At 52.8% G+C, this 22,554-nt stretch overlaps 7 protein-coding genes across 7 annotated transcripts; 4 read left to right on the top strand and 3 right to left on the bottom strand.

The window, feature by feature from the left end:
• Window positions 1-281: 281 nt before the first annotated feature.
• Window positions 282-839, top strand: A1O3_06592 (60S ribosomal protein L27-A; the record flags this gene model as incomplete). Its single annotated transcript, XM_007736710.1, has 3 exons — window positions 282-288; window positions 345-400; window positions 495-839. 3 exons carry the CDS (start codon window positions 282-284, stop codon window positions 837-839), a joined length of 408 nt encoding a protein of 135 aa, XP_007734900.1.
• A 326-nt stretch (window positions 840-1,165) lies between these two features.
• A1O3_06591 (uncharacterized protein) lies at window positions 1,166-2,176 on the bottom strand (the record flags this gene model as incomplete). Its single annotated transcript, XM_007736709.1, has 1 exon — window positions 1,166-2,176. One exon carries the CDS (start codon window positions 2,174-2,176, stop codon window positions 1,166-1,168), a length of 1,011 nt encoding a protein of 336 aa, XP_007734899.1.
• A 1,116-nt stretch (window positions 2,177-3,292) lies between these two features.
• Window positions 3,293-6,817, top strand: A1O3_06590 (uncharacterized protein; the record flags this gene model as incomplete). The annotated part of the gene is made up of 1 exon (XM_007736708.1): window positions 3,293-6,817. One exon carries the CDS (start codon window positions 3,293-3,295, stop codon window positions 6,815-6,817), a length of 3,525 nt encoding a protein of 1,174 aa, XP_007734898.1.
• A 2,547-nt stretch (window positions 6,818-9,364) lies between these two features.
• On the top strand, window positions 9,365-10,006 carry A1O3_06589 (uncharacterized protein; the record flags this gene model as incomplete). Its single annotated transcript, XM_007736707.1, has 2 exons — window positions 9,365-9,415; window positions 9,515-10,006. 2 exons carry the CDS (start codon window positions 9,365-9,367, stop codon window positions 10,004-10,006), a joined length of 543 nt encoding a protein of 180 aa, XP_007734897.1.
• A 3,169-nt stretch (window positions 10,007-13,175) lies between these two features.
• On the top strand, window positions 13,176-15,187 carry A1O3_06588 (uncharacterized protein; the record flags this gene model as incomplete). Its single annotated transcript, XM_007736706.1, has 3 exons — window positions 13,176-13,278; window positions 13,344-14,053; window positions 14,117-15,187. 3 exons carry the CDS (start codon window positions 13,176-13,178, stop codon window positions 15,185-15,187), a joined length of 1,884 nt encoding a protein of 627 aa, XP_007734896.1.
• A 268-nt stretch (window positions 15,188-15,455) lies between these two features.
• A1O3_06587 (uncharacterized protein) lies at window positions 15,456-17,531 on the bottom strand (the record flags this gene model as incomplete). Its single annotated transcript, XM_007736705.1, has 1 exon — window positions 15,456-17,531. The coding sequence occupies one exon, from the start codon at window positions 17,529-17,531 to the stop codon at window positions 15,456-15,458; it is 2,076 nt and encodes a 691-aa protein (XP_007734895.1).
• A 729-nt stretch (window positions 17,532-18,260) lies between these two features.
• Window positions 18,261-20,833, bottom strand: A1O3_06586 (uncharacterized protein; the record flags this gene model as incomplete). Its single annotated transcript, XM_007736704.1, has 5 exons — window positions 18,261-19,559; window positions 19,693-19,979; window positions 20,086-20,313; window positions 20,425-20,523; window positions 20,617-20,833. 5 exons carry the CDS (start codon window positions 20,831-20,833, stop codon window positions 18,261-18,263), a joined length of 2,130 nt encoding a protein of 709 aa, XP_007734894.1.
• Window positions 20,834-22,554: the final 1,721 nt, after the last annotated feature.

The following is a 22,554-nucleotide window of genomic DNA, read 5'->3' as shown; positions in this document are numbered from 1 at the left end:
GTTTGGATGCTGGCAAGTATCTTCCCAATAACCAGCATGTTGGCAATGGGCTGGTTCCTGTTTGACCCTTCCGAATCGGGTAATGTAAACAAAGCTAGCCGGTCATGTGACGCTGTACTCTCGGACCAATCAAAGCTAGTCAGTGCGGGCCACACATTTTAAGCGCCAAGCCTGCGAAATCCCACACTGCCCGAGGCTGCTACCTGCAATATCACCGCAATTTTGTGCCGACCAGCGTCTTCAATCCCACGATCATTCCAAGTCAGCAGTTTGACCTCAAGATGAAGTGTAAGCAGGCAGTTCGAGGCTATGTATACAGCCCAGATAACTGACTTCTCATGCAGTTCTCAAGGTCGGCCGTGTGGCCATCATCACTCGAGGCCGATATGCCGGAAGAAAGGTACGAAACCATGTTGAGCCCAGCGTCGGCGGATTTTTAATTCGAAGCGCCTGGCTCCCGAGTGCATCACGAACAGCATTGACAGGATTTTTAGGTCGTCATCATTCAGCCTGTCGACTCCGGCACCAAAGCGCACCCTTTCTCCTACGCTCTCGTCGCAGGTATCGAGCGCTACCCATTGAAAGTCACCCGGCGCATGGGGAAGAAGCGAACCGAGAAGCGATCGAAAATCAAGCCATTCATCAAGGTCATCAACTACAACCACATCATGCCGACACGATACACACTCGAATTGGAGGGATTGAAGAGCGTCATCTCGAACGATACCTTCAAAGAGGTCTCTCAGCGAGAGGATGCGAAGAAGAATGTCAAGAAGGCGCTGGAAGAGAGATACCTGAGTGGAAAGAACAGATGGTTCTTCACACCGCTGAGATTTTAGATGCAAGGGTGTAAGGGGAAAAGTCTGTGGCGGTCGGCATTTCACGGCGATACCCGGGTATGAGGACTTTGATTCCTCGTCTGCGGATGACAGAAAGCATGCCAAATCCATGAATAAAATGAAATTCGAAACTCATGAGAGGTGGCTTTGCACGTTACGGACCCGACCTGGAAACACTTGAGCAAAACTTCGGCCCCCATTCGAGTGACGGTGATGAGCAAGTATTGGAACGTAGGAACAGGATGCGGATGCAACATGCTGAGGAGTGTGGCACGTCATTGCTCAACTCTCACGTCAATTCCCATCGTCCCGTCGTTTCTTAATGCTTATTCAAAATACAGATCATCCTTCAACCGCTGGAGATTTCTGAAAAGTCCGGCGGCGCCGCCGCCTCCTTCACCCAGTCCCCTTTGATTCCTTCCTAATGATGAGCTTGCTCCATCGGCTCTAGAATTTCGAGATCCCCCTTTGCCGTCTAGACTCTTCTTCTTCTCTTCAAGAATCTTTGTTAGAGATTCTACAAATTTTATCCTGGCTCTTTCTTCACCCGTGCCTTTCCACAGCATGGCCAGCTGTCTATATTCTTCGACCCTCTGTGAGGCTGCCTCAAGTCCCGCGTACCCACCCGACTCAGAATCAAGAAGATCTGTGATCTCTCCTCGTATAGCCCTCAAGACCTCTCGTGCCTTATCGTCCTCTGCCGTGCTCTGAAGCCCGAGTTCCGGAGACGAGACTGATATCAGAGACGAAGCCATGGACAGCTCCGAGGGAGGCATCGGCCACTTCATCGCCTCCCCAAAGAGGGAGATGACAGCTTCTAGGCGCGTTTTGACTTTTCCGAGCAAGCGCAGTTGTATCATGAAGTCCGGCTCTTTCACTTCGTCTGGTAACGGTGCAGCCTTCTGGTCGCCCGCGTCGCCAGTGGGGCTTCCTGACTTCCCAGTGACCACCTCATTCAGCACAAATTGATTGATTTCGTCCCGCAAGGACTCTGTCAACAAATCATGTAGCCCATTCACATCACCCCGGAGGACTTCCACCTCGTAGGCCAGACGGCTGCCACTGCGAATAATCTCGTCCGTCAGAGATGTCAAGTCGGCAGAAGCACGAATGTTGAGGGCATTGAGGGAGTTAAGAAGCGTGAGAGTCTCGGCGGAGGTACTTTGGAGTTGCGCAGACTTGCTCGTTCTTTGTGGTTGGATTTCCGACGAAAAAGTTAGGGCAGGAAGAGCCGCGTTGAGGAAGTCGACAGGGTCGAATTGAGGCTGTTTGAGCTTTGACAGTATGGAGCTACCTCCTTCAGTGCTGGGCGATTCGGCGTCTATCCTAGTAGGCATCTTGAGGGGATTCTCGTTTAGAATAGGCCCAAGTTATGATCGGTCCAAGGCCCAGGGAGTGACTGTAATGAACTGTTTGTTGGCCTGGGACATGGACTGGGCCTAGTACTCGCCATTCGGCCAGAACTAAGGACCAGCAACCAGCAGCCAGCAATACTCTGGACTAGAATGGAACTTTTTGCCCAACAAACTTGCAATGCTGCATCAATCTGTTCTGAAGTATCAGCACTGGCAGTTGAACTGGTCCTGGCTCCGGAATAAAGTCCCGCCGAGAGGACCTGGAGGATCCCTTCAGATAGCGCGCTTAGGCCAAAGTTTAGTGCGGATAGGCACTTGTGGTTCCCGAAGCTAAAGTCAGGATTCACTGCTGCTTCTTTTGCTGCTCCATGCTGGACATACATGTCACCTCATGTGCATCCTGCTTTGTTCAGATGGCAGATCATGGAGTGGCCAACAGCCAGTGAGTGAAGTCATGTGAGAGATTCTCATTGGCTTGCAGCCTGAGTGGCATGCAGAGCCCGCGTCAGGCTGCCAAGGAGCAGGGAAGAGCAGGGAAGAGCAGGCGCCTGCAGTGCAGCATGATTCGAACTAGTATGTCGGCATGCAGTGCGTTGCTGCCTTGTCGTGGGACCGCAAGTGCTGCCTCACAGCAGCGTAAACATTCAAGTCCGACGCGTTACATGGTCGCTTCCACTTGGCCGTTGTCCTTGATTAAACCTTGAAGGTATTTGGGTCTCCTTGGCCTCCAGCCTTTCTTTGACTTTTGCCTGAGCCTTGGTTCAACCTGGGTCGAGCCTGTGTTAGACTGGGCACTTCGATGATTTGCTTCGACAATAGCGAATATTGATTCACTACATTCACTCCCTCTTCCCTCATCTCCCCTCTCTCCTCTCCCCCCTCTCCCTCTGTGTCAGAGATATCCTCTTTCCCGATGATCGGCCATGCTATTCTTTTGAGACCGGCTATGCACCTTGTCGATCTGTTTGCGCCCAAATTCCTCCGAGCCTACACCTAGGTCTTTTGTCTCGCACTGCGCCGAAAGGGAAATTGATAATAGCGATACCTGCGAACCTCTGCAACTTTACTTTGAACCCTTGACGGTCCAGCTTGGTGATCATGGCCCGCAGATTGTTTATGAAGCATCTGGCCGAAGCCAGTCTTGCGGTCATTGGGCAGATACAAGGGGTACACTCTCCAGACGAGGGACTCATTAGCTGTCTCTACACCCATACGAAGGCCTCGGAGCCTTACCATGTCCGCGTACAACTTTACACTACCAACCTCGATGAATATCCCAACGGCAATTCTTACATGCTCTATACTGATGACGAGAATGTCGATCCTACCATCCCCCAGGCGTTACAGAAAGTGACTGACAATTCCACCGGCAAGACACTTCCAGCCATACTGACTGAAGTCTCGGAGCGGCTTACAGCAGCCATAATGTGTCACACAGAAGAGAAAGCAGAGTCTGAATCTGGAGTCGATAACTCCGATGATTTCGATGCAGACCTTGAGTTCTATGATTCAGACGATGGCGAATTCGGGCTGGGCGACCTCAACTACAGTGGCGTAGCGCACCACATAGGATCTTCAAACACCTATTCCTCCAAAAAGACCCAAGTCAAGATGGGGAAGATACGAGAAGACCTCCGTATTCTCAAAGCAGCAGGTTTCCGTGTCGGTATCTTTGGCAATCTTGCCACGTCGGGCGTCCTGTGCATTTCAATTCGTGTTGTCAAGCTAGGTCTATCCGACGAAGCCATGCAGGCTTGGGGTTTACGACGCAAACATTATCTCATACTCCTAATCAAATATTCGGGCGGATACATTGATGCCACCGAGCTGGCAAAGAATCCTTATGTCCGGGCCGGTGTGAGGATGCGTGTCGGCCTCTGTGAGCATTACAAGCCTTCCTTGCATGAAGCATCAGCATTTCTCGATACTGTCGAACAAGATGGCGCTTTGTACCGACCTGAAAACATCGAAAAGGGTCCCGAATTGGAGCCATTATTCATTGGCAAAGCACTCAACCAGTTTCTCGAGGAGCGCTTGTTCGTCATTATCAAATCTCGCATCTCGCATGGTTTTGGCTGGCTAGGGGCAGAAACATTCGTCGCCGAAAGACAAGCGTCGTCGGAAAGTGCGGCCATTGACGACTTGGGAAAATATCAAAGTGACGACAGTGTCATCACACGCAGCCTTCCAGGTATTGCCCTCGCAGATCATCTGCGGGAGGTGCCGCTTGAACATGTTTCATTGCCCCTGGTAATCATGCAGTTCGTTCTCAGACACTTCGTCCGTTGTACTGAGTTCTGTCTTGTGTGTCACTGTCGCCTCGACGACTCGTTCGAGGCTCTCAAACCCTACGTCTGCACGAAACCACTTTGTCTGTACCAGTACATGTCTCTTGGCTTTGGCACTAGCTTGGAATGGGAGATCATCTCTCAACCGTACGTTGTGGATCTGTTGGTGAGCTTTTGTTATGCTGCCGCGAGCCTAGGCCGACTCAAGGACCTCCCACTCGGCATGGGCTTAGTAGTGCCTGTTCCTCCTCGGGTCGTATTCAACCATCCTGCACTACAAGTCCACCCTCATACAACTGGCCCGGTACCTCAGTCCCAAGGGGGAAAATCATTCTCTTGCCGTTGGTCGCCCGCTCTGAACTCACTCATGGTGGACGAGGAGCACCACTCACCAGATGTCCGAAAGCTCAAACGAGGAGACTGGTTAGTCCTCGTATCTTCCCAGAACGTTTCAGCTGCCCATTATCGAGTTCAGCATGTCGCATTGCCCAGCATATCCCTCGGAGAGCCTGTCGGGGTGGACTACATCGACACGTCTCAGCAAACAGCAGCCACGGTTCAAAATGACAGTCTGCCATACATCTCAGGGACTATCGAGGCTCACTGCTATGTTTATGACAACCACTTTGAGGATCTCTCCACACAAGAGCAGTTGTGCGCTGTTCTTACATTGTTGGAGGTCTTGCCAGGGGTTGGAGAAATGTATCAGCACTTGGAACGTCAAACAAAGGGTCGAAAACGCGCCGCCGCATCCCTCAAATCGTGGAGCGAGAGAATTCCCGAATCATCTGTCAATCTACTTCGTTGGATTGTAGCCTCGAATCGATCATGCATTGCGCAAGTGGATGAAGTCAGTGGCGAGATCAAACGCAAGTCTTCGCTCATGAAGGAAGACCGGATCGGGGGGATGGATCTCTGGATGCAATTTCGCTTTGCCCAAGGTGCACCAGACAAAGAGAAGCGGTTCAACGACTGCGTCATGAGAGAGGCAGCTGCCACCCGTACCAATTATCCTACTATATTCGCCTGGCATGGCAGTCGCTTGGCCAACTGGCACTCAATTGTTCGACAAGGGCTTCACTACGATGAAGTAGTCAATGGTCGAAGTTTTGGAAACGGGGTCTACCTAAGCCCACATGCACAGACAAGTCTAGTGTATGCCAATCCAGATAATCAAACTCGCGCCCAGTGGAAACCCTCGATGCTCAACATCACCAAGGCTTTCTCCCTTAACGAAGTGGTTAACAATCCGGCCAAGTTTGTCAGCAAGACGCCACACTACGTGGTCTCGGACATTGACTGGATCCAGACTCGATATTTGTTTGTCAAGACCGCCACAGGCTTCAATGTGGACAGTCATCCGTTGACGGATGTCTACGAACAGGACCCAGACTATCTGGCCCGGAATGAAGCCAACCAAGCAATAACGATTCCGATATCAGCCATCTCCAAGTCCCGCAGACCGTATCAGAGCATCCAAATGACTCCAACCGAGGTGGGAAAGCGCGCCAAAACCATGGTCGGCATAGATCAAGCTACCGGTGAGCGTCAAGAGGATGACGCTAACAGCGTCGTTTCTGATGCAGATGACTTGGCAATCCTAAAGACGAGCAGATTCGAGGAAGAAAATGATGCTCTTGGTGGTTGTGACGAAACGTTGCCCGGCTGCGATGGTGGTGCCACTGCGTTCGCTGCACCCACCGAGCTGGCGACAGACTTTGTGCCTGGCACGCTCGATTTGCGCGACATCAAATTTCTGGAACCACCCAGAGATGCCACAACCACGTCGACCAAGGCCCTCATGCGGTTGCTGCGTGACGCCGTGACTCTGCAGGAGAGAAGCCCAGCGGCAACCTTGGGATGGCACATTGACCGCAGCTTGATCAACAACATGTATCAGTGGATTGTGGAACTGCACAGCTTCCCAGCCAGCCTGCCTCTGGCGCAGGACCTAAAAGCCTGTGGACTGACGTCGATCGTGCTCGAGATGCGATTTTCCAACCAATTCCCATTCAGCCCGCCTTTTATTCGCGTAGTCAAACCACGGTTTCTTCCATTCGCGAAGGGAGGCGGAGGCCACGTGACGGAAGGGGGCGCCATGTGTATGGAGGTGTTGACCAACAATGGGTGGAGTGCAGCACAGAGCGTCGAGAGCCTTTTACTGCAGGTGCGCATGGCACTTTCTGACGAAGAGCGGCCTGCGAGGCTTGCCAAGGGGGGTGTGGGCGGACAAGATACCTATGGCATTGGTGAGGCGGTCGAAGCATATGTGCGGGCCTGTCGCAATCATGGCTGGCAGGTGCCTTCAGGATTCGACCGACTTCATCTGGAATAGATGGAAGCGGCTAGCTGTTGACGGCAACGGAGGTTAGGGTTAAAGCATACCAATTCATTGCGAGACTTGAGGACACCATCATGGCCATCATGGGAGTGGACGGGCGCAGGACTTCGGACGAATATGCAAGTCGGCCTAAAAAGATGTGTTGGAAGCGAGCATCAACTGGACTTGCAGCTCGGGGGGTTGTTGAGGGTGCATGTGGCAGGAAATCCAGCCTGGTGCATGCGGAGATCAAGGACAGGCACAGCTAGGGCAGACAGACCACTTTGCGCTTGCAGAATGGCCATGATAATTGAGATGCATGAGACTCAGCAATAGTCGTTACTGGTGTCCTGGGCACTGCAGCCAGTTCGTTAGAATTTACCTGAAACAGGATATGATCCGTCCAAGGCGTGACGGTCGACGTTTTATAAATCCTTCTCTCCCTCGCGGCATGTGCATGGACCGGGGGAGTGGTGCCACATTTCACATGCTTCTCCCATAGATATGCAGCTTGCAGGGGCAGGTCTTAGGCCTCCGTCCACCTGTGCCAGTACAGTACAAGTTTAGGAGCTCAACCCTTGTAGCGTGCGGGACAGTAGACAATTAATGATTGTCGACAGGATCGCCGCTTGGGACGGTTCGGCCGGGGGGTGTGTACGGATACGAGTAGCTAAAACACAGCCTGCAAACTGGCCGTCCCAAGAACAGAAGGTCAGTAGAGATATGATAGAACGTGCCTGGCAATAATATGCCAGACACGTTCATGCCGTGGTGGCCGCACTGAAAAGTGAAAAGGCGGTTTCATCTCACGAGAGCAGAGTCTAGTCTCCACCGCGTGGTTGTGGGTGTGGGAGCGGGTGCGGGTGTCCGGGGATGCTTTCAAGCCACGGCTCATGGTCTGTTCTCCGCAATCCACCCCTACAGGACCTCCTTAGTCTTGCAGTGTTGCAGAATATCCTGACGTATTGAAAGACGTATTGAAAGACATGGGGAAGATGCCATGTGAAAGCCAAAGAAAGACTCAAGAAAGACGGAAGCGAGCCTTGGCAGATATCTCTGTACGAGTACAGTGTACGGATATGGATACATGTAGCGTGAGTTCCGGGGAGGACGGAGTACAACACAGAGACACACCTTACACCTTACACCTTACACACCCGCACACCATGATTCCCTGTCCCTGGCTCCTATACGAAAGCGGAAGTCGACGACGTTATGCCCTCGGCGCAGCCGGATGTCTGAGAGGCTCGCCTATGCACTGTCCGGCCCGTCTGAATCATATAGGATTTGATGAGTAGGGGGGTCTGAATCATTAGGGGTGGACGAGTAGGTAGGCAGGTAGGTACGGAGTACACAGGCAACCTCATGGGAGGCAGCACTGGCATTGGGCGGGTGGACCAATTTCCAGCGGTGGCAGTGGCAGCAGCTTCACGGATATGTCTCCCGGGAGCAGTGAGCGCAGGAGGGGTCCTAAGGTGTCAAATACTAGTGGTGGCAGTCACCTAGGAGTATGTGTATTAATTACCTCTAGGTACCTACTGTAGGTAGTACTCAGTACGGTGTACGGATACTCCGTACTCGGTGGTCGTAGCACCAGCAGCACCAGTAGCACCACGCACCACGCACCACGCACCACGCAGACTTGGTAACTGAGAATTAATAGTTGGCAGCCTGTGACGCCAGTCATTAATATTGCTGTGCAATCAGTGCTATCAGTGCCATGGCTCCACTGCCGCCAGCTTTCACATGTCAGTCCCCATCACCAGCCCGGCCTCACCCTTCTACAGTAACCCTTCCCATTGATTGCAGCGTAGCGATGGGATGGCGATAGTCATGGCGGTTACGGCTTCATGGCTACTGGCCTCTGAGCATCTATCGTCATCCCTTGTCGTCTTTCTTGTTTTACAGTAGGTGCCCCCCAGCCCAGCCGGCCATATGCCAAATGCCAAACTGTGGCACGGGCAGGGCAGGCCAGGCCAGGCCAGTTTCCCTGCCCCAAGCTCAGCAAATGCTTTACTCCGTACTCGTAGAAAACCAAGCCCGAGCACCACCCCCAGGCTCTAGCACCATCAACCGCTTTCTTCTTATCACGACCTGAGTTTGCGCCATTTGTTCCTCTCCTCCTTCTTCCTCTGCCCACACACATCTGCGAAACTGCAATCTGCAACAGCCATTCCATCATCCATCGATCTCATCAGTCTCATCAGTCTCATCAGTCTGTACGGATAGTCTGTGACGGAATTGTGGCGGTGCAGGATCATCACTTGCTAGCTTAGCTTAATCCAAGTGAGTTTGACTACCTGGCACTTTCTTTCACATGCTTTTTCCCCGCTGCGCTGCGCTGCGCATGTGCGTTGCACCCAACCTTCCCGCCCAGGATGTTTGCACCGCGCCTTTTTGCCATCCTCAACAAAAAATAACCCCAAGACCACCCTACGTGCCTCTTCAACTCTCCTATTCTCTCTCCTTTGGCGTGTACTCTACCTCAAAAACGCCTCGAGTCTCACTACGGAAGCCTACTGACCATCGACACCCCTAGACCTTCTTTCCTGGACTATCACAATGGGTGAAGCCACTGTTAACGGCGACCTGCCTCATTCTGCATTCTTCTCTGTAAGTATCCGTCCTAGAGCGTGGTTGCACATACTCGAGGTTCAACCTTGGACCTGGATCTATTGACAGGCTTGCTGACCCTGACTTTACCTTCTCCAGCACCTCTCCTCCTACCCTCTCGTGTCCGACTCGGTCAAGACCATCAAGGGGAACCCCTATGGCGCCAAATCCATCGACTTGACCAATGCCGGATATGCCAAGTTTGTGAAGCCAGCCGTCCCTTACTTGGAAACACCCGCATCCTACGCAAAGCCATATGTGGCCAAGGCGGACGAGCTTGGTGATAAATTGCTGTCGAAAATCGACGAGCAGGTGCCCATTGTCAAGTCGGAGACCAAGGATATCCAGAGCAAGCTCCATGGTTATATCAACTGGCCGCTTGAGACTGCGAACAACACCAAGGACTGGGCTTTCAAGACGTACGGTGACGAGTACAAAAAGTGTGGTGGAGATGGTGTGGTGGCTGGTGGCAAGGCGGTCATCACCACGTCGCTGGTCCTGAGCTCAGATGTGCTCAAATGGGTCAGTTCTTTCCTCCAGGCCAAGAAGGAGGAGGCCAAGGAGATCGCCCAGGAGAAGACCAACAAGTGAATCAAAGCAGCCCGCTCCTGAATCATCCTTGTCATCCCTTGGTTGACGAAGATTGGTTGTAGGGGTAGGGGTAGCTTTGGTTTATGTACAAATTGATCACTCCTTGCAATTGATACCCGAATCATCGCTGCTGGCGAATACATTATCGACGGGACGGACAGGGATGAAGCTTTCCAATACTGGTCTGGAGAGGAGGTGTATGGTGTGTGAGTGTGTGTATGAGAGAAGCATATTATCTACCTCATGCGATTCAGCCAAGAGCGCAATGTATGAGAGAGAAACATATTATCTACCTCATGCGATCCAGTGCCCAAGACCGCAAAGTCTTGTCGACCTGGACCTGGACCTGGAAATACCACGAGCAAGCGAAGCGAAGTCTGTGTTGAAATTGAAATTGCTTTCGATACGGAGTATCCGTACAGGTCTCTTCATCTCCAGAGGACCTACATAGGTATAGGTAGGTATATTCGGTCCTCTGATCATACCAGACTGGGGGAACCTACCTCATCCTACATAGGTACCTAATTTACATAGGCTCTAACATGTTACTCTGTATCAATGCGGAAATGGAAAGGATGGAAAGGTGCAGAATGACCAAGCAGTTTTGCATGTGCCTAGCCCCTAGCCTCTTGTCCCAGCTCGTCGCAGCCATCGCTGGGTGCCTACATACATATATATGGATATATATACCATAGTAGCCTTTGACTCGAGGTGTCCATGCCAGTATGTGTATGTGTACCTACACTTAGTACCTAGGTACGGAGAGTATCCGTATAGAGGTCGGAGAATCCGTGTCTCTCACTGCACCAGACCGTTGGTGGTTGTCACATGTGAATGATGTCATGTACATACCTACCTACCTTACTGTACTACATCATGGTGGAGCCACCAGGTGCAAACCCTACTGTGGGAGGCAGCAGGCAGCAGGCTTAGGTTAAGGCAGCAGTGCCAGCAGTACGGAGTACTAGGTAGCGCATACTCGTACTAGACACGACAAAAGAGAGCTGGAGACCCTGCGTAGTAATTGTAATGATTACAGTTCCGATTAGGGGCATTAGGAACACTAAAAAGACCACCTCAGCCATGGAGGCCTTGGGATAGTGCGCAGTATACATATCTAGGTATCTATAAGCTTAGGTACTTGTACCTAGACCTATACCTAGACCTATACCTGTACCTATACCTGTACCTATACCTGTACCTATACCTGTGCCTATACCTGTGCGGAGTACCTCCCTAGGTATACCTATCTTTACCTATAACTACCTTAGGAACCTCCACTTCATGAAGCTTCAAGTCCGAAGCCTAAGCCAGCTCTCTGACCACTGACTAGCAGATCAATTCCAGCCAGTCGCAGGGATCCGGATGCTTAAGCTTACTGTAGTCTAGCCAGAGTCCGGGGAAAACGTGGCAAGTATCCGTCCTCCATATCCGTACTCAGTACTGAGATCGATGAATGAGAATGACCCTGGTCACATCAAGAAGTCGTCGAGAGGTGAACAACATCATGGTTCACGTTCCCTGAAGAAATGCAATTGAACAATCAAATCCATACGAGCGGCTGTCTCCCAACAGACAGACTTGGCACTGGCCAGACACCGTCATGAGATAGTGTCCCCTGGAAGATAGAGGGTGACATCGGGGCTGGGAGGGGAGGCGAGATTGATGGAAGCTACACGGATACACCGCAGAGATAACCTAAACACCTCCCAAGCGAATATACGGATACTGTATGATCTTTAGGTCTGTGTGATGCACCTCACCTCGGGAAAACGGTGTGCTCCGTACGGAGTTCTTGTAACGGGTTGGCACCTCGTGGGCTTAGGGGCCGTGACTGTCTGTCCGTCCCGACTGATTGCCGACCTGTCGTGGCGGGCTAGATCGAGATCTGCCTGACCTGACCTGACATGACCTGACATGCCTGGCTTGAACGTGGAATTGGGAGGAGATAAGCCCAGGGAGAAGTCAGCCTTAGCGGGCTTGCGTAGGTTCCTTCTAGAGATAGAGTGGAAAAGGTCATTATTTTGAGACGTCGGTCGAAGTCTGGAGAACGAGAAACATGGGGGGTCTCGTTGAGATCCACTGAAGATGTGGGAGGCACTTACACCTAGGAGGTATTGTACGGATACATTGTAGGCAGATAGTGCGAGTGCTGGTGCTGGTGCTGGTACTGCATTACTAGAGTACCGGAATACCTGACCTGCCTATGTTAGCTGACCATCATTCTTCTCTGGAAGGGCAGATCCGGGATGGACTCAGTAAGTCTTTTCTTGCTTGCGTCCTCGTTGCATGCAAACTGCGTACCTAGGTAGTGTAGTAGTGATGATGATAAGGTTGACTGCGCTACGTTGGTGGGTTGCCTAATTATTGGTGGTGCAATGGGCGTGCTCCTGGTGTTCCGATACAAAGGTAGATACTCTGCTCTGTACCAGTGTACTCAAGCCGTCGGCGTCGGAAAATCCTTTTAGCACCCCTACAATATCGTATCCCTGCGTATCCTTCGAATCCCTGCCAGTCCCTGCCAGTCCTGCATCGTTGAAGTCCGCCTATCTCTATCTCGCCACGATTCCACTCAACTCAAGCTACTCGACTTAAGTTCGCTGAACAGAAGATAAGCTCTTCTTGCACAAGAGCACACAGGACGATTTGCCAGGCCTCTCGAGATACTTTATCTCGCTCGACGACCTTCGCTAAGCCCTCCCAGCGGCGTCCAGTCATGAAGACCCAAAAGATCTACAAGCGAAACACCCGTCCGTTCGTGAGCTTTGGAGACCTGCCTTATCGTATCCAGACACCATGCGTCTTTATCGTCCAGCCAAACGGATAAGGTCTACGGAGTACATGTACGACTGTCACGCCAATCATGGCAAACGACCTCCTCCGGCCTCTGTCCAAAGAGAAAGTCGAGTGACCCTTATCTGGCAGATCTCCATTGCGGATCCTTCCCCCAGTATTAACAAAGTTGAATGATACCCTGTCAGCTGTCGTGCACTACATCATTCTCGTGACAAGATGAGGGAGGTTACGGTACTTGATACAGATACGGATAGACTACGGGCGAGACTCCAGAGAGGCATATATTTTCCCAGATCCCCATCTCGTCGCGCGGGCTCTCCAGCGGAAACCTCAACTCTGAGATTGGTCCTCGTACTGTGGCACCCCCATCAGGATGTCTCAGTACGTGTCACAGTACGTGACAAAATACATCCCTAGCAAAGCCACCATCAAGGCGAGGGCCACCTCTGCCAAAGCATGGGAGCTCCCCAAGCAAGGTCAGTTGGTCGAAATCATTCTAGTCTATCGCAAGCTCAAGTTCTCGTGTATTAACGGCCTGCAGAGTCGGCTCTGGCGCCCAAAAATGTCTGGACGAACGCCGACATGGATCCCGTGCCTCCGAAATATCAAACTTGGACTCTGTGGACGTGGATGGCCTATTGGGCCACTGATACCATCAACCTGGGTACTTGGGAAACTGCCTCTTCCGTCATCGCTGTTGGCCTGAATTGGAGAGACGCCATTCCCATCATGGTCGTGGGCACCTCTTGTGTCGCCGTCCCTATGGTTCTCAACGGTGCCATTGGCGCTAAACTACACATTCCCTTCTCTGTCATTGTACGATCCGGGTTCGGTTACTACTTCGGTTACTTCTGTATCGTGTCTCGTGCCATTTTGGCCATGTTCTGGCTAGGCATCCAGGGAGCCAACGGCGCACAATGTATCACCATCATGCTCACCGCCATCTGGCCATCATACGGTCGGCTCGAAAATCATCTTCCGAGCAGCGCCGGTATCACCACCTCGGGAATGGTCAGTTATTTCCTCTTCTGGATCATCCAACTTCCACTCTTGTTGATCCCTCCCACCAAACTCCGATATCTTTTCCTCGTGAAGTTGGTCGCCGCTCCTGTGACCGCACTTGCCACTCTCGGTTGGATTGTCAACAAGGCCGGTGGTGGTGGTGCGATCTTCAACCTTCCAGAAACCGTCCATGGCAGCACACGCGCGTGGCTATGGCTATCTTGTATGTCCTCCGTGACAGGTTCATGGGTAAGTCGTTTTCGGAAAATTGCAGTAGATTCGGCAGCGTGACCACTACTAACAACGTCCCAGGCAACCCTTGCCTGCAATATCCCGGATTTCAGTCGCTACGCGAAAACCAGCCGAGGCCAATACATTCAGCTTCCGTTCCTCCCGGCCATCTTCACCGTTTGTGGCGTCATGGGAATTGTCACCACGTCGGCCTCCAAAGTGGTCTATGGAGAATTCTACTGGAACCCGCTGGATATCATCGCGCACTGGCTAGACAACCCGGGAGGTCGTGCAGCTGCCTTCTTTGCTGCAACGTCATGGTATATCGCACAAGTGGGCACCAACATCACAGCAAACAGTATCTCGGCCGCCAATGACTTGACGGTTCTGTGTCCCAAGTATATCAACATCAAGCGAGGATGCATGATTGCGGCTCTTGTCGGTGGTTGGGTCATTGTTCCTTGGAAGATTTTGAGCTCCGCAACCACCTTTTTGGCCTTCATGGGCGGTTATGCCGTGTTCCTGGCCCCGATGGCCGGAATCATTGCCTCGGACTACTGGCTCGTCAAGAGGCAGCACATTGACGTCCCCGCCCTGTACGACCCTCACGGGCGGTACAGGTACAACAAGACCGGGATCAATTGGCGTGCAATGCTCGCCTTTTTGCTTGCCGTGGGCCCGTGCCTACCGGGTCTTGCGTACAGCATCAATGACAAAACACATATTACCACTGGAGCCAAGCATTTGTATACTTTTGACTGGCTCTATGGCTTCGTCGTCAGCATTTTCCTTTACACTGGCACGAGCTACATTTGGAGGCCGAGAAACCAGCTTGTCTCCCGTACGGTCTATGGCATTCCTCAGGATCCAGCCGATGAGGAAGCCTACGAGGAAGCCTATGACGAGAAGGTCCTTCGCAAAGACAGCCTGGTGGGTAACTCAAAGAGCTTTGCCAACGTAGGTGGCATCGATAGTGTGGCCAGCGGTCTCCATTTGAGAAAGTCTTTTGACGAAATTGCCAGGGAGAGCGCCGAGGAGCGTAGGGCCAGTAAGGCCAGTCAAGGAGGTCAAGGTCCTGGTACTTATCCTCCTGGACACGTTCCCGACCATCTGAAGGGGGTTGACTCGCAGGTTCTAAACGAGAAGCTGTAAGCTGTGGAATAAGCAGGGGCGTTTTGACACAGAAACCTGCGTCCAAGATAACCCACGAGAAGTATGTACTGCACAATTATGACAATGGTCTGGCTGTGTTGGCAGTAGTTGTAGTTTGAGGTGACTTCGATGCCTCGCGAAGGCAATACTCTGTAAGCCGAGGAAATGTTTAAATCTAGGTACGTAGCAGGTACGTAGCAGGTACTGTATTGTATGTACGGAGTACATTCTGTAAGTTCTAGCTGACCCTGACCCTGACCCTGATGCCTTACAGGTCGCGGAGCGTTCTGAGCACTTTATGACCGATTCGGTCTAGTAGACTTTGGCGCTGGGCAGTAGTAGAAGCAGTAGTACCTCGCTGGACGGTCCGTTGTGCTTGTGGCTGTGGCTGTGGCTGTGCGTGTGCCGGGCCTGGACCAGAAATAGACGTTGTAGCTGTAGCTGTAGCTGTAGGCGATACTGGAACTGTAGCTGAAGCTGTAGCTGTAGTTGCTGGAAACCTAAGCCCGAGCCCGGCACAACACACCGGTTTGGCCTGCGGTTGGAAATCATCCGGTGTCAAACGCAGAACGCGGGCCTTGCGATTAGTCCAGCCTTGGCCATGGTTCGCGGTGGCGTGGTAGATGCAGAAGATCTGTGTTTGTGTCTGAGTCTGTGTCTTTGTCTGTGCCTGTGTCTGTGTCTGTGTCTGTGTCTTTGGCTGGCTGTGTTTGTGTCTGTCTTTGACTCTGGGTCTGTGTGTGTCGTTGACTCTGTCTGTGTCGTTGACTCTGTCTGTGTCGTTGACTCTGTCTGTGTCGTTGACTCTATTCCTGTAGTGGTATGCAGATGAAACTATGAAACTCGCGTGACCAGGCCCATACGGACCACCTCTCCCTCTCACTCTCACTCTCCCCCCGTCACCGTCACTTTCACTTTCGAGCAGTGGCGTGGGCCGTTTACGCCAGCACGACGGGTCCAGAGGGTCCTGCCCAATCAGCTGGAGAACGCCGAGCCTGTAGTCGCTGGTCCAGCTGCCGTTGGCGCTGTAGATGATACCGCGGAAGGCAAATTTGGACTTGGACCTGGATTTGGACCTGAACAAGGCTGGAGCTGGAGCTGGAGCTGGAGCTGGAGTATAGTGGGAGTGGGAGTGGGAGTGGGAGTGGGAGTGGGAGTTGGAGCCTGAATTGCCATTGCCATTGTCATTCTCATTCTCATTCGTGTTGCTATCATTACCATTATCATTATCATTTTTGTGGCCATTGTTGTGTTCATTGGTGCTGCCATTGTCGCCGTCACTATCACTCTCATTGTCCTCCGGTATCTCAATCCAAGTCGGACCTTCATTAATACCGCGCCGACCACCGTCCAGCCGTTCCCACGGCAGTTGGGCGCGTGAGATGCACGTCACGGTCGAGGCGATGGCTTGTTCAGGGCTGGCCAGCTCGACGAGGAACAAGTCCTGCTGGGTGTCTGAGTGGTCGCCGAGCGGCCAGCCGGAATAGCAGCAAAAGAGTCTGTATGGTTTTTGCGGTAGGGGTTGTTTTTGCGGTAGGGGTTGTTTTTGCGGTAGGGGTTGTTTTTGCGGTAGGGGTTGTTTTTGCGGGAGGGGTTGTTGCTGTTGGTGGTGTTGCTGTATATCCATGGCCAGATTCGCCTCCGCCTCCGCCTCAATCTCAGACTCAGATAAACTCGGCAACGAAAATACTGTGGCATCGATATTCCAATGGTCCGACAGGCCGGCGAGCGGGCCGAGAAACGACCACCCCTCAACGCGCATGGGATCCTGACTCGTCGACCGCAGCAGCAGCGTGCGATGCGACGCGTTCCCCAGGCCCGGATGGCCGGCGCAGAAATACACGTACCACGTGCGGTCGAGGTAGTGCAGTTCCGGAGCCCAGATGTCGACGGACCACGGACTGCCTGGAGTTGGTCTCCAAATCACGCTTTTTGCGCAGGCGCGGAAATCCTCCATGGCAGAGTGAGAGCGGGAGTGAGAGCCAGAGCCGGAGCCGGAGTGAGAGCCAGAGCCGGAGCCGGAGTGAGAGCCAGAGCCGGAGCCGGAGTGAGGGCTAAAGCCAGACCCAGACCTAGAGCATGCAGTCGCACTCGCACTCGCACTCGACGACATCCAGATTTCCACCCGGTCGCCGGCCGTGAAGGTCAAGTAAAACCGGCCATGGGCGGCGACCATCCATGGATCGGGGGTGTCGATGTCACTGATGGGTTGGTTGGACATTGGGATTGGATTGGATTGAATCGGATTGGAATTGAGACTGGTGTGACCCTTTTTGGACTTGGTCCAGAGTGGTTCAAGTTCGAGTTCGAGGTCGAGTTCGAGGGACGAATTCTCTGCTGGCATGGAAGCAATAGTAGTCCCTCTCCCAGTGCGTAGGTAGGTACCAACCTTGGATGATACACTAGGTCAGGATGACGATGACGCGTGAGGAAGCGTTTGGAGTTGGAGTTGGATCGATCCGGTGAACGCCAATCGCAATCGAAGACGTTGAACCAGTCAAACTTAGGCATTCCCAGCCTTGTGCTTTAAGCAGAAGGCTGGTTTAGGCATACTACACACACTATATAGCATGCGCTCCCCCTGCGACCCTTGATAGAGAACATGGAACATTTCAACCTTTGACAAAACCAAGTCTACCTCTATCCCTAACTTGAATGTAATGCAATAATGCCACTCCTACCACGCTTTTCATACGCCCTATCCAACCCTAACCCTAACCCTATCCCTGTGCACGACACGAGCTGCATCACTTGAAGTGCCTCTTCCATTTCGCCTTGTGAGACGCCGAGCACCTTCGCCTTCGCCTTCACAACAGTAGGTTCGCACACTGTCTAATGTTGTCAAAGGATGAAATGTTCCGTGTTCTCTATATATAGTCTATAGTATGCCTAAATCAGCCTTCTGGTCAAAGGGCAAGGCAAATCTGGGAATGACTCAAGGACTTTCCTCTTCCTCTTCCTCTTCTTCTTCTTCTCTTTCTCCTCTTCCTCCTCCTCCTCCTCCTCTTCTTCTTTGCCGTTTAATTCACCGCCGTCTTGGCCCATACTCAACACCACATTTTGTCTTGGTCCCTCAATGCCTCCGGAAGAATCCATGGGTCCTGACCCCCCGATATCCTTTCGCCAGCGCATGCCTGCCGTCCCACACGGGGAAAATCACCACACTGAAGAGGGCGAAGAACTGCCAGATGATGGAGACGGTGATCCAGCCGGAGAAAAAGGCCTTGCCGAAGATATAGTCGCGCCACAGTGGCATGGGCCAAACCACCCACGTAATCAGGACCAGGGAGACGAACACCCCCAGGGCGATCTTGAGCCAGCGGTAGAGGTGGCGGAGGCTCGCGTCGTCCAACGGATGCGTCACGTCGTCTAGGCTGATGGCGGCGACGGTGGGAGTGGCTTGCTTTTGCTTTTCATCCACGGCTTGTGAGCCCGACAAGATCGAACTCGGCACGACTTGGACCTCGCCGGGGTTCTTGTCGTCGACCAGATTCTCCACCGGGACGCCATGTTCGGTCGGGGTCGGGGTCGAGGTCGGGGTCTCGGTCGTGGCCGTGATATCGGTCTTGGACGTGTCATCGTCTTGCACCAAGCTGATGCGGAGAAACTCGCGCCAGTCAAAGACGGTCGGTTTGATGGTCAAGGAGATGACGACCGAGTAGAGTAGAGGGGAGAAGATGGTGCCTAGGGCGCCGTAGAGGTTGAAGATCTGGTTGGAGGTGGTGGTCATGTTGACCACGCCGAACTCGTGCTTGACCAGGCCGAGCCAGATGGAAATGCCGGTGGCCATGCCTAAAATGGGGGACAGGGTCGCCGCCAGGGCGGTTTGGCGCTTCCAGAAGATGGTGAGGATCAACGGGACGACGCCGGGGCAGATGATCATGGGAGCAAAGTAGTTCCACCAGAGCATGTTGGCACCGCCGTAGCTGAGAGCCAATGTAAAGGCGGAGATGAAGAGCGAATAGAAGAAGACGCCGAAATGACTGATCCGGATGATCTGCCGGTCGGTGGCCTTGGGTTTGAGGTAGGTGCGGTAGACGTCGAAGGAGAAGATACTGCTGACGGCAATCATCGACGAGGACACCGTACTCGTCAGCGCCATGAAGAGCAGGAAGAGGAAGGCGATCACCCCGCCGCGACCGACGACCGCATAGATCGTGTACACCATCGGGAGACCGGCCCCGACCTGTCCGGCGCTCATGGGGTTTGGGTAGGTGGGGAAGATCGGAAGTCTCTCCAGCACTCGGGTGCTGAGGCCGATCACACTGCCAATGCCCCAAGGCACGGCGAAGATGGACAGAGCCGCCAGATCGTATCCCGGTACCGTGGCGCTCACTTCCGAGGCAAATGACTTTTGCCAGAATGCCGTGTCCTGATTTGTCAGTCAATTGCTAAGGGTAGTGGTATGGTAATGATGAAGGAGTGAATGGAATGCTAGAGGTAGAGGTAGAGGAAGAGGTAGAGGTAGATGTAGACGTAGACATAGACGTAGTAGAGGTACGTACCATAGTCACCAGGCCCAGATTACCCAGTTTGATGAGGGTGGAAAAGATGATGGCGCCCTTGGACTTGAAAGCCAACAGCGACCCGGCATAGTTGCCAGGAACCGGTAAAATCGTGCCGGCAGCTTCAGCCGCGCGGACCTTGTCGTACAGTCCACCAATGCCCCCGATATGTTCGTTGGTCAGGACTTTCAGAGTGAAGAAGATGATCAAGATCAGGGCCACGGCGGTGTGGACGTAGTCGGTCAGGAAGGTCGCTTTCAGCCCTCCGACCGCGGTATAAGCAACCACTAGAACATTCCTAACGTTAGAAAAGATCATTTGACATTGATTTGAGGCGAGAAAGATCATTTGACTTTGATTGAGGAGAGAAGTTCAAGTCGAACTTGAACTCACCGCCGAGAGGGAGCAGGATGGTCGCCGCAACCAAATGGACGCCGGTAATGCCCGTCATCAACTGAGAGCCTGCCAGGATAATGGACGAGCATCCGAAGATGTTGTTGATCAGGTTCAGGATGGTAAATACTCCATGGGCGATGGATCCGTATCTGGTGCGAACTATTTCCAGTGAGGTATGGGCGTGTGGCGCCTTCAGCTTGCACACCACACCGACAACCGCCATCACTGGGAGAATTGAAAAGAAGAGTCAGCCGACGATCAAGGTCGAGGTCGAGATCGAGATCGAGATCTTGGGGTCCTTTGATGCATAGAGGGTGGACGGGACGTGTTTCTCACATGAAATTTGAATCGCAAGGCCTCCGCCGTACAACATCGGTGCCGCTATCCCATAATTGTAGCCCACAACCACCGCGAAGACAGTCTCGCTAAGCCACACTGACGTTCCCCAGCATGTCAGTATCGAGAGTCGGGAGTTAGGAGTCGGGAGGGAGCTTCAAGTGGACATGCCACATTTCCTGGGCAACTTACTCCACGACGAGAAGACTGCCGAAGCAGTCAGGCCTATTCCCACGGTTCGATTGGCGACCATGAACATTTCCGACTTTTCCGAGTCTTCCTGCAGATACAGCTTCTGAATCCGGATGGCCGCCAGGATGAAGAGACAGAAGAAGATGGAGAGACCGATGATGATCCCATAGCCAGTTCCCTGGCTGAGAAGGGTGACATGGCCGCCTGAGCCCGACATGTTGGTGGAATGGTGGAAGGGGGAAGTGAGAGGATAAGGGTGAGGACGAGAAGGAGGAGGAGGAGAAGGATGAGGGCTAGAGCTCGTCCGTCTGCCTGAGGATTCGACCAGACATAAAGATATCCATATGGATATCGCAGAGACAGAAAAACCTCGGCACTCGCTCTCTCTCTATCACGGTGTATGGCGACGCAGTTGCGCCATCGCTAAGATGGGACGTGGCCTGCCACGCGACGCGCTATGGGCCGTGGTTGTTCCCAACAGCACGGATACAGAAAACAGCAAAAGGGCCCGTTCCAATTCTTGGAACCTCACCGTCGGAACAAACCTCGTTAGGCTATATTTTAGAGACGTCTTGAGGCTGGGCTCTGGCCCCTGCACCACGCGAGTTCGGCATCGGTGGCATGGATTCACTAGCCGTATGGTAGCCGTGCCATATCGTTCTTCGGTTGGTGCTACACCATCCATAGTGGCATGTATAGGCGCCTGCCTGGGTAGTAGGACCATGGACGTGGACGTGGACGTGGACGTGAATGTCTCGACCGGGCAGTTGCCCTGCCCTGCCCTGCCTAGTATGTGGCTCCCAAACTGCCATGTAGAGTTCAAGATGCATGCAGTGATGGGAGCCGAGCATAGGACAGTGCATCGGACGGCGAGACAGACCAAACATCGCATCGCATGTCGCCCATCTCGGCTATCAATCTCGTCCAAGGGCTTGGGCGCTGTAGTAACATTTAGCCTCGCCGGGTTCTCGGTTCACGGGTTTCTTTCCTCTTTTCTCTTTCCATCTGGGACTGGGGCATGATTTTTAGTTCTGGTTCAGGTTTCCTCCAACCGGCAAGGTGAAAAAAAAGGTGATTCACTAGTACTTGCCACCGAGATGAGAGATCACGTCAAGTTCGCAGGCAGATAAGTGCTGCGAAGAGGGTTGGCCCGAAACCAGAAACCAGAAACCCTGACTGGTCACTGGAAGGGATATAGAACAGATGGCGAATGTTGTGTCCATGATGACGCGACCTGCTCACTCACTAGTAATATGTACTATGGTAAGTACTCAGTGTGGGTACTAATTAGCAGGGACTGCTCAGTCGAGGCCGGGCTAGTAGAGAGGAGAGGGAGGCTCCGCCCACGACCAGGCTAGGTGCGTCGACAGGACCAGGGACTAGAGAGCAGACTCAGAGACTAGAAACCAGAGACTAGAAACCAGAGACTAGAGATCAGAGGTCAGGGAACAGAGACCAGAGATCAGAGGCCAGAAACCAGAGAACAACCCCATTACTAGTATACTTAGTACACTGGTAGTGGTAGTGGCACGAGTCCGGAGGTGGAGGTAGAGGTAGGAGGTTGTGGTGGAGGAGCTGGCAGGTACTAGGGTAGGTCTACCTAGGTCTACCTAGGTACATAGACCATAGACCGGGCAGTTATCGCCAAGAACGAGCAAAAGTACAGAGTACTCTCCACTCTCCACGGACCGTTTTTCAGCCCAAGCAGGACTAGGAGGACTATTAGTATTGTGGGTACGTACCGTGGAGACTGGAGCAAGGAGCCGGAGCCTGAGCTTGAGCCTGGTCACTGACACCACATGGTACAGGCTAGGTACATACATGGTCATGGTACATGGCACATGGCCGTACACAGGACTCTTTGTTAATACCTAAGGTAGGGAGATAGGAACCGTACTGACAATACAGGTAGTGTTGCAGGACAGTGCGGGAGGAAGG

This window comes from Capronia epimyces, assembly GCF_000585565.1.
Source record: "Capronia epimyces CBS 606.96 chromosome Unknown aczIQ-supercont1.5, whole genome shotgun sequence".
Classification (NCBI taxonomy): domain Eukaryota; kingdom Fungi; phylum Ascomycota; class Eurotiomycetes; order Chaetothyriales; family Herpotrichiellaceae; genus Capronia; species Capronia epimyces.
This window is presented reverse-complemented; position numbering and strand designations above follow the sequence as displayed.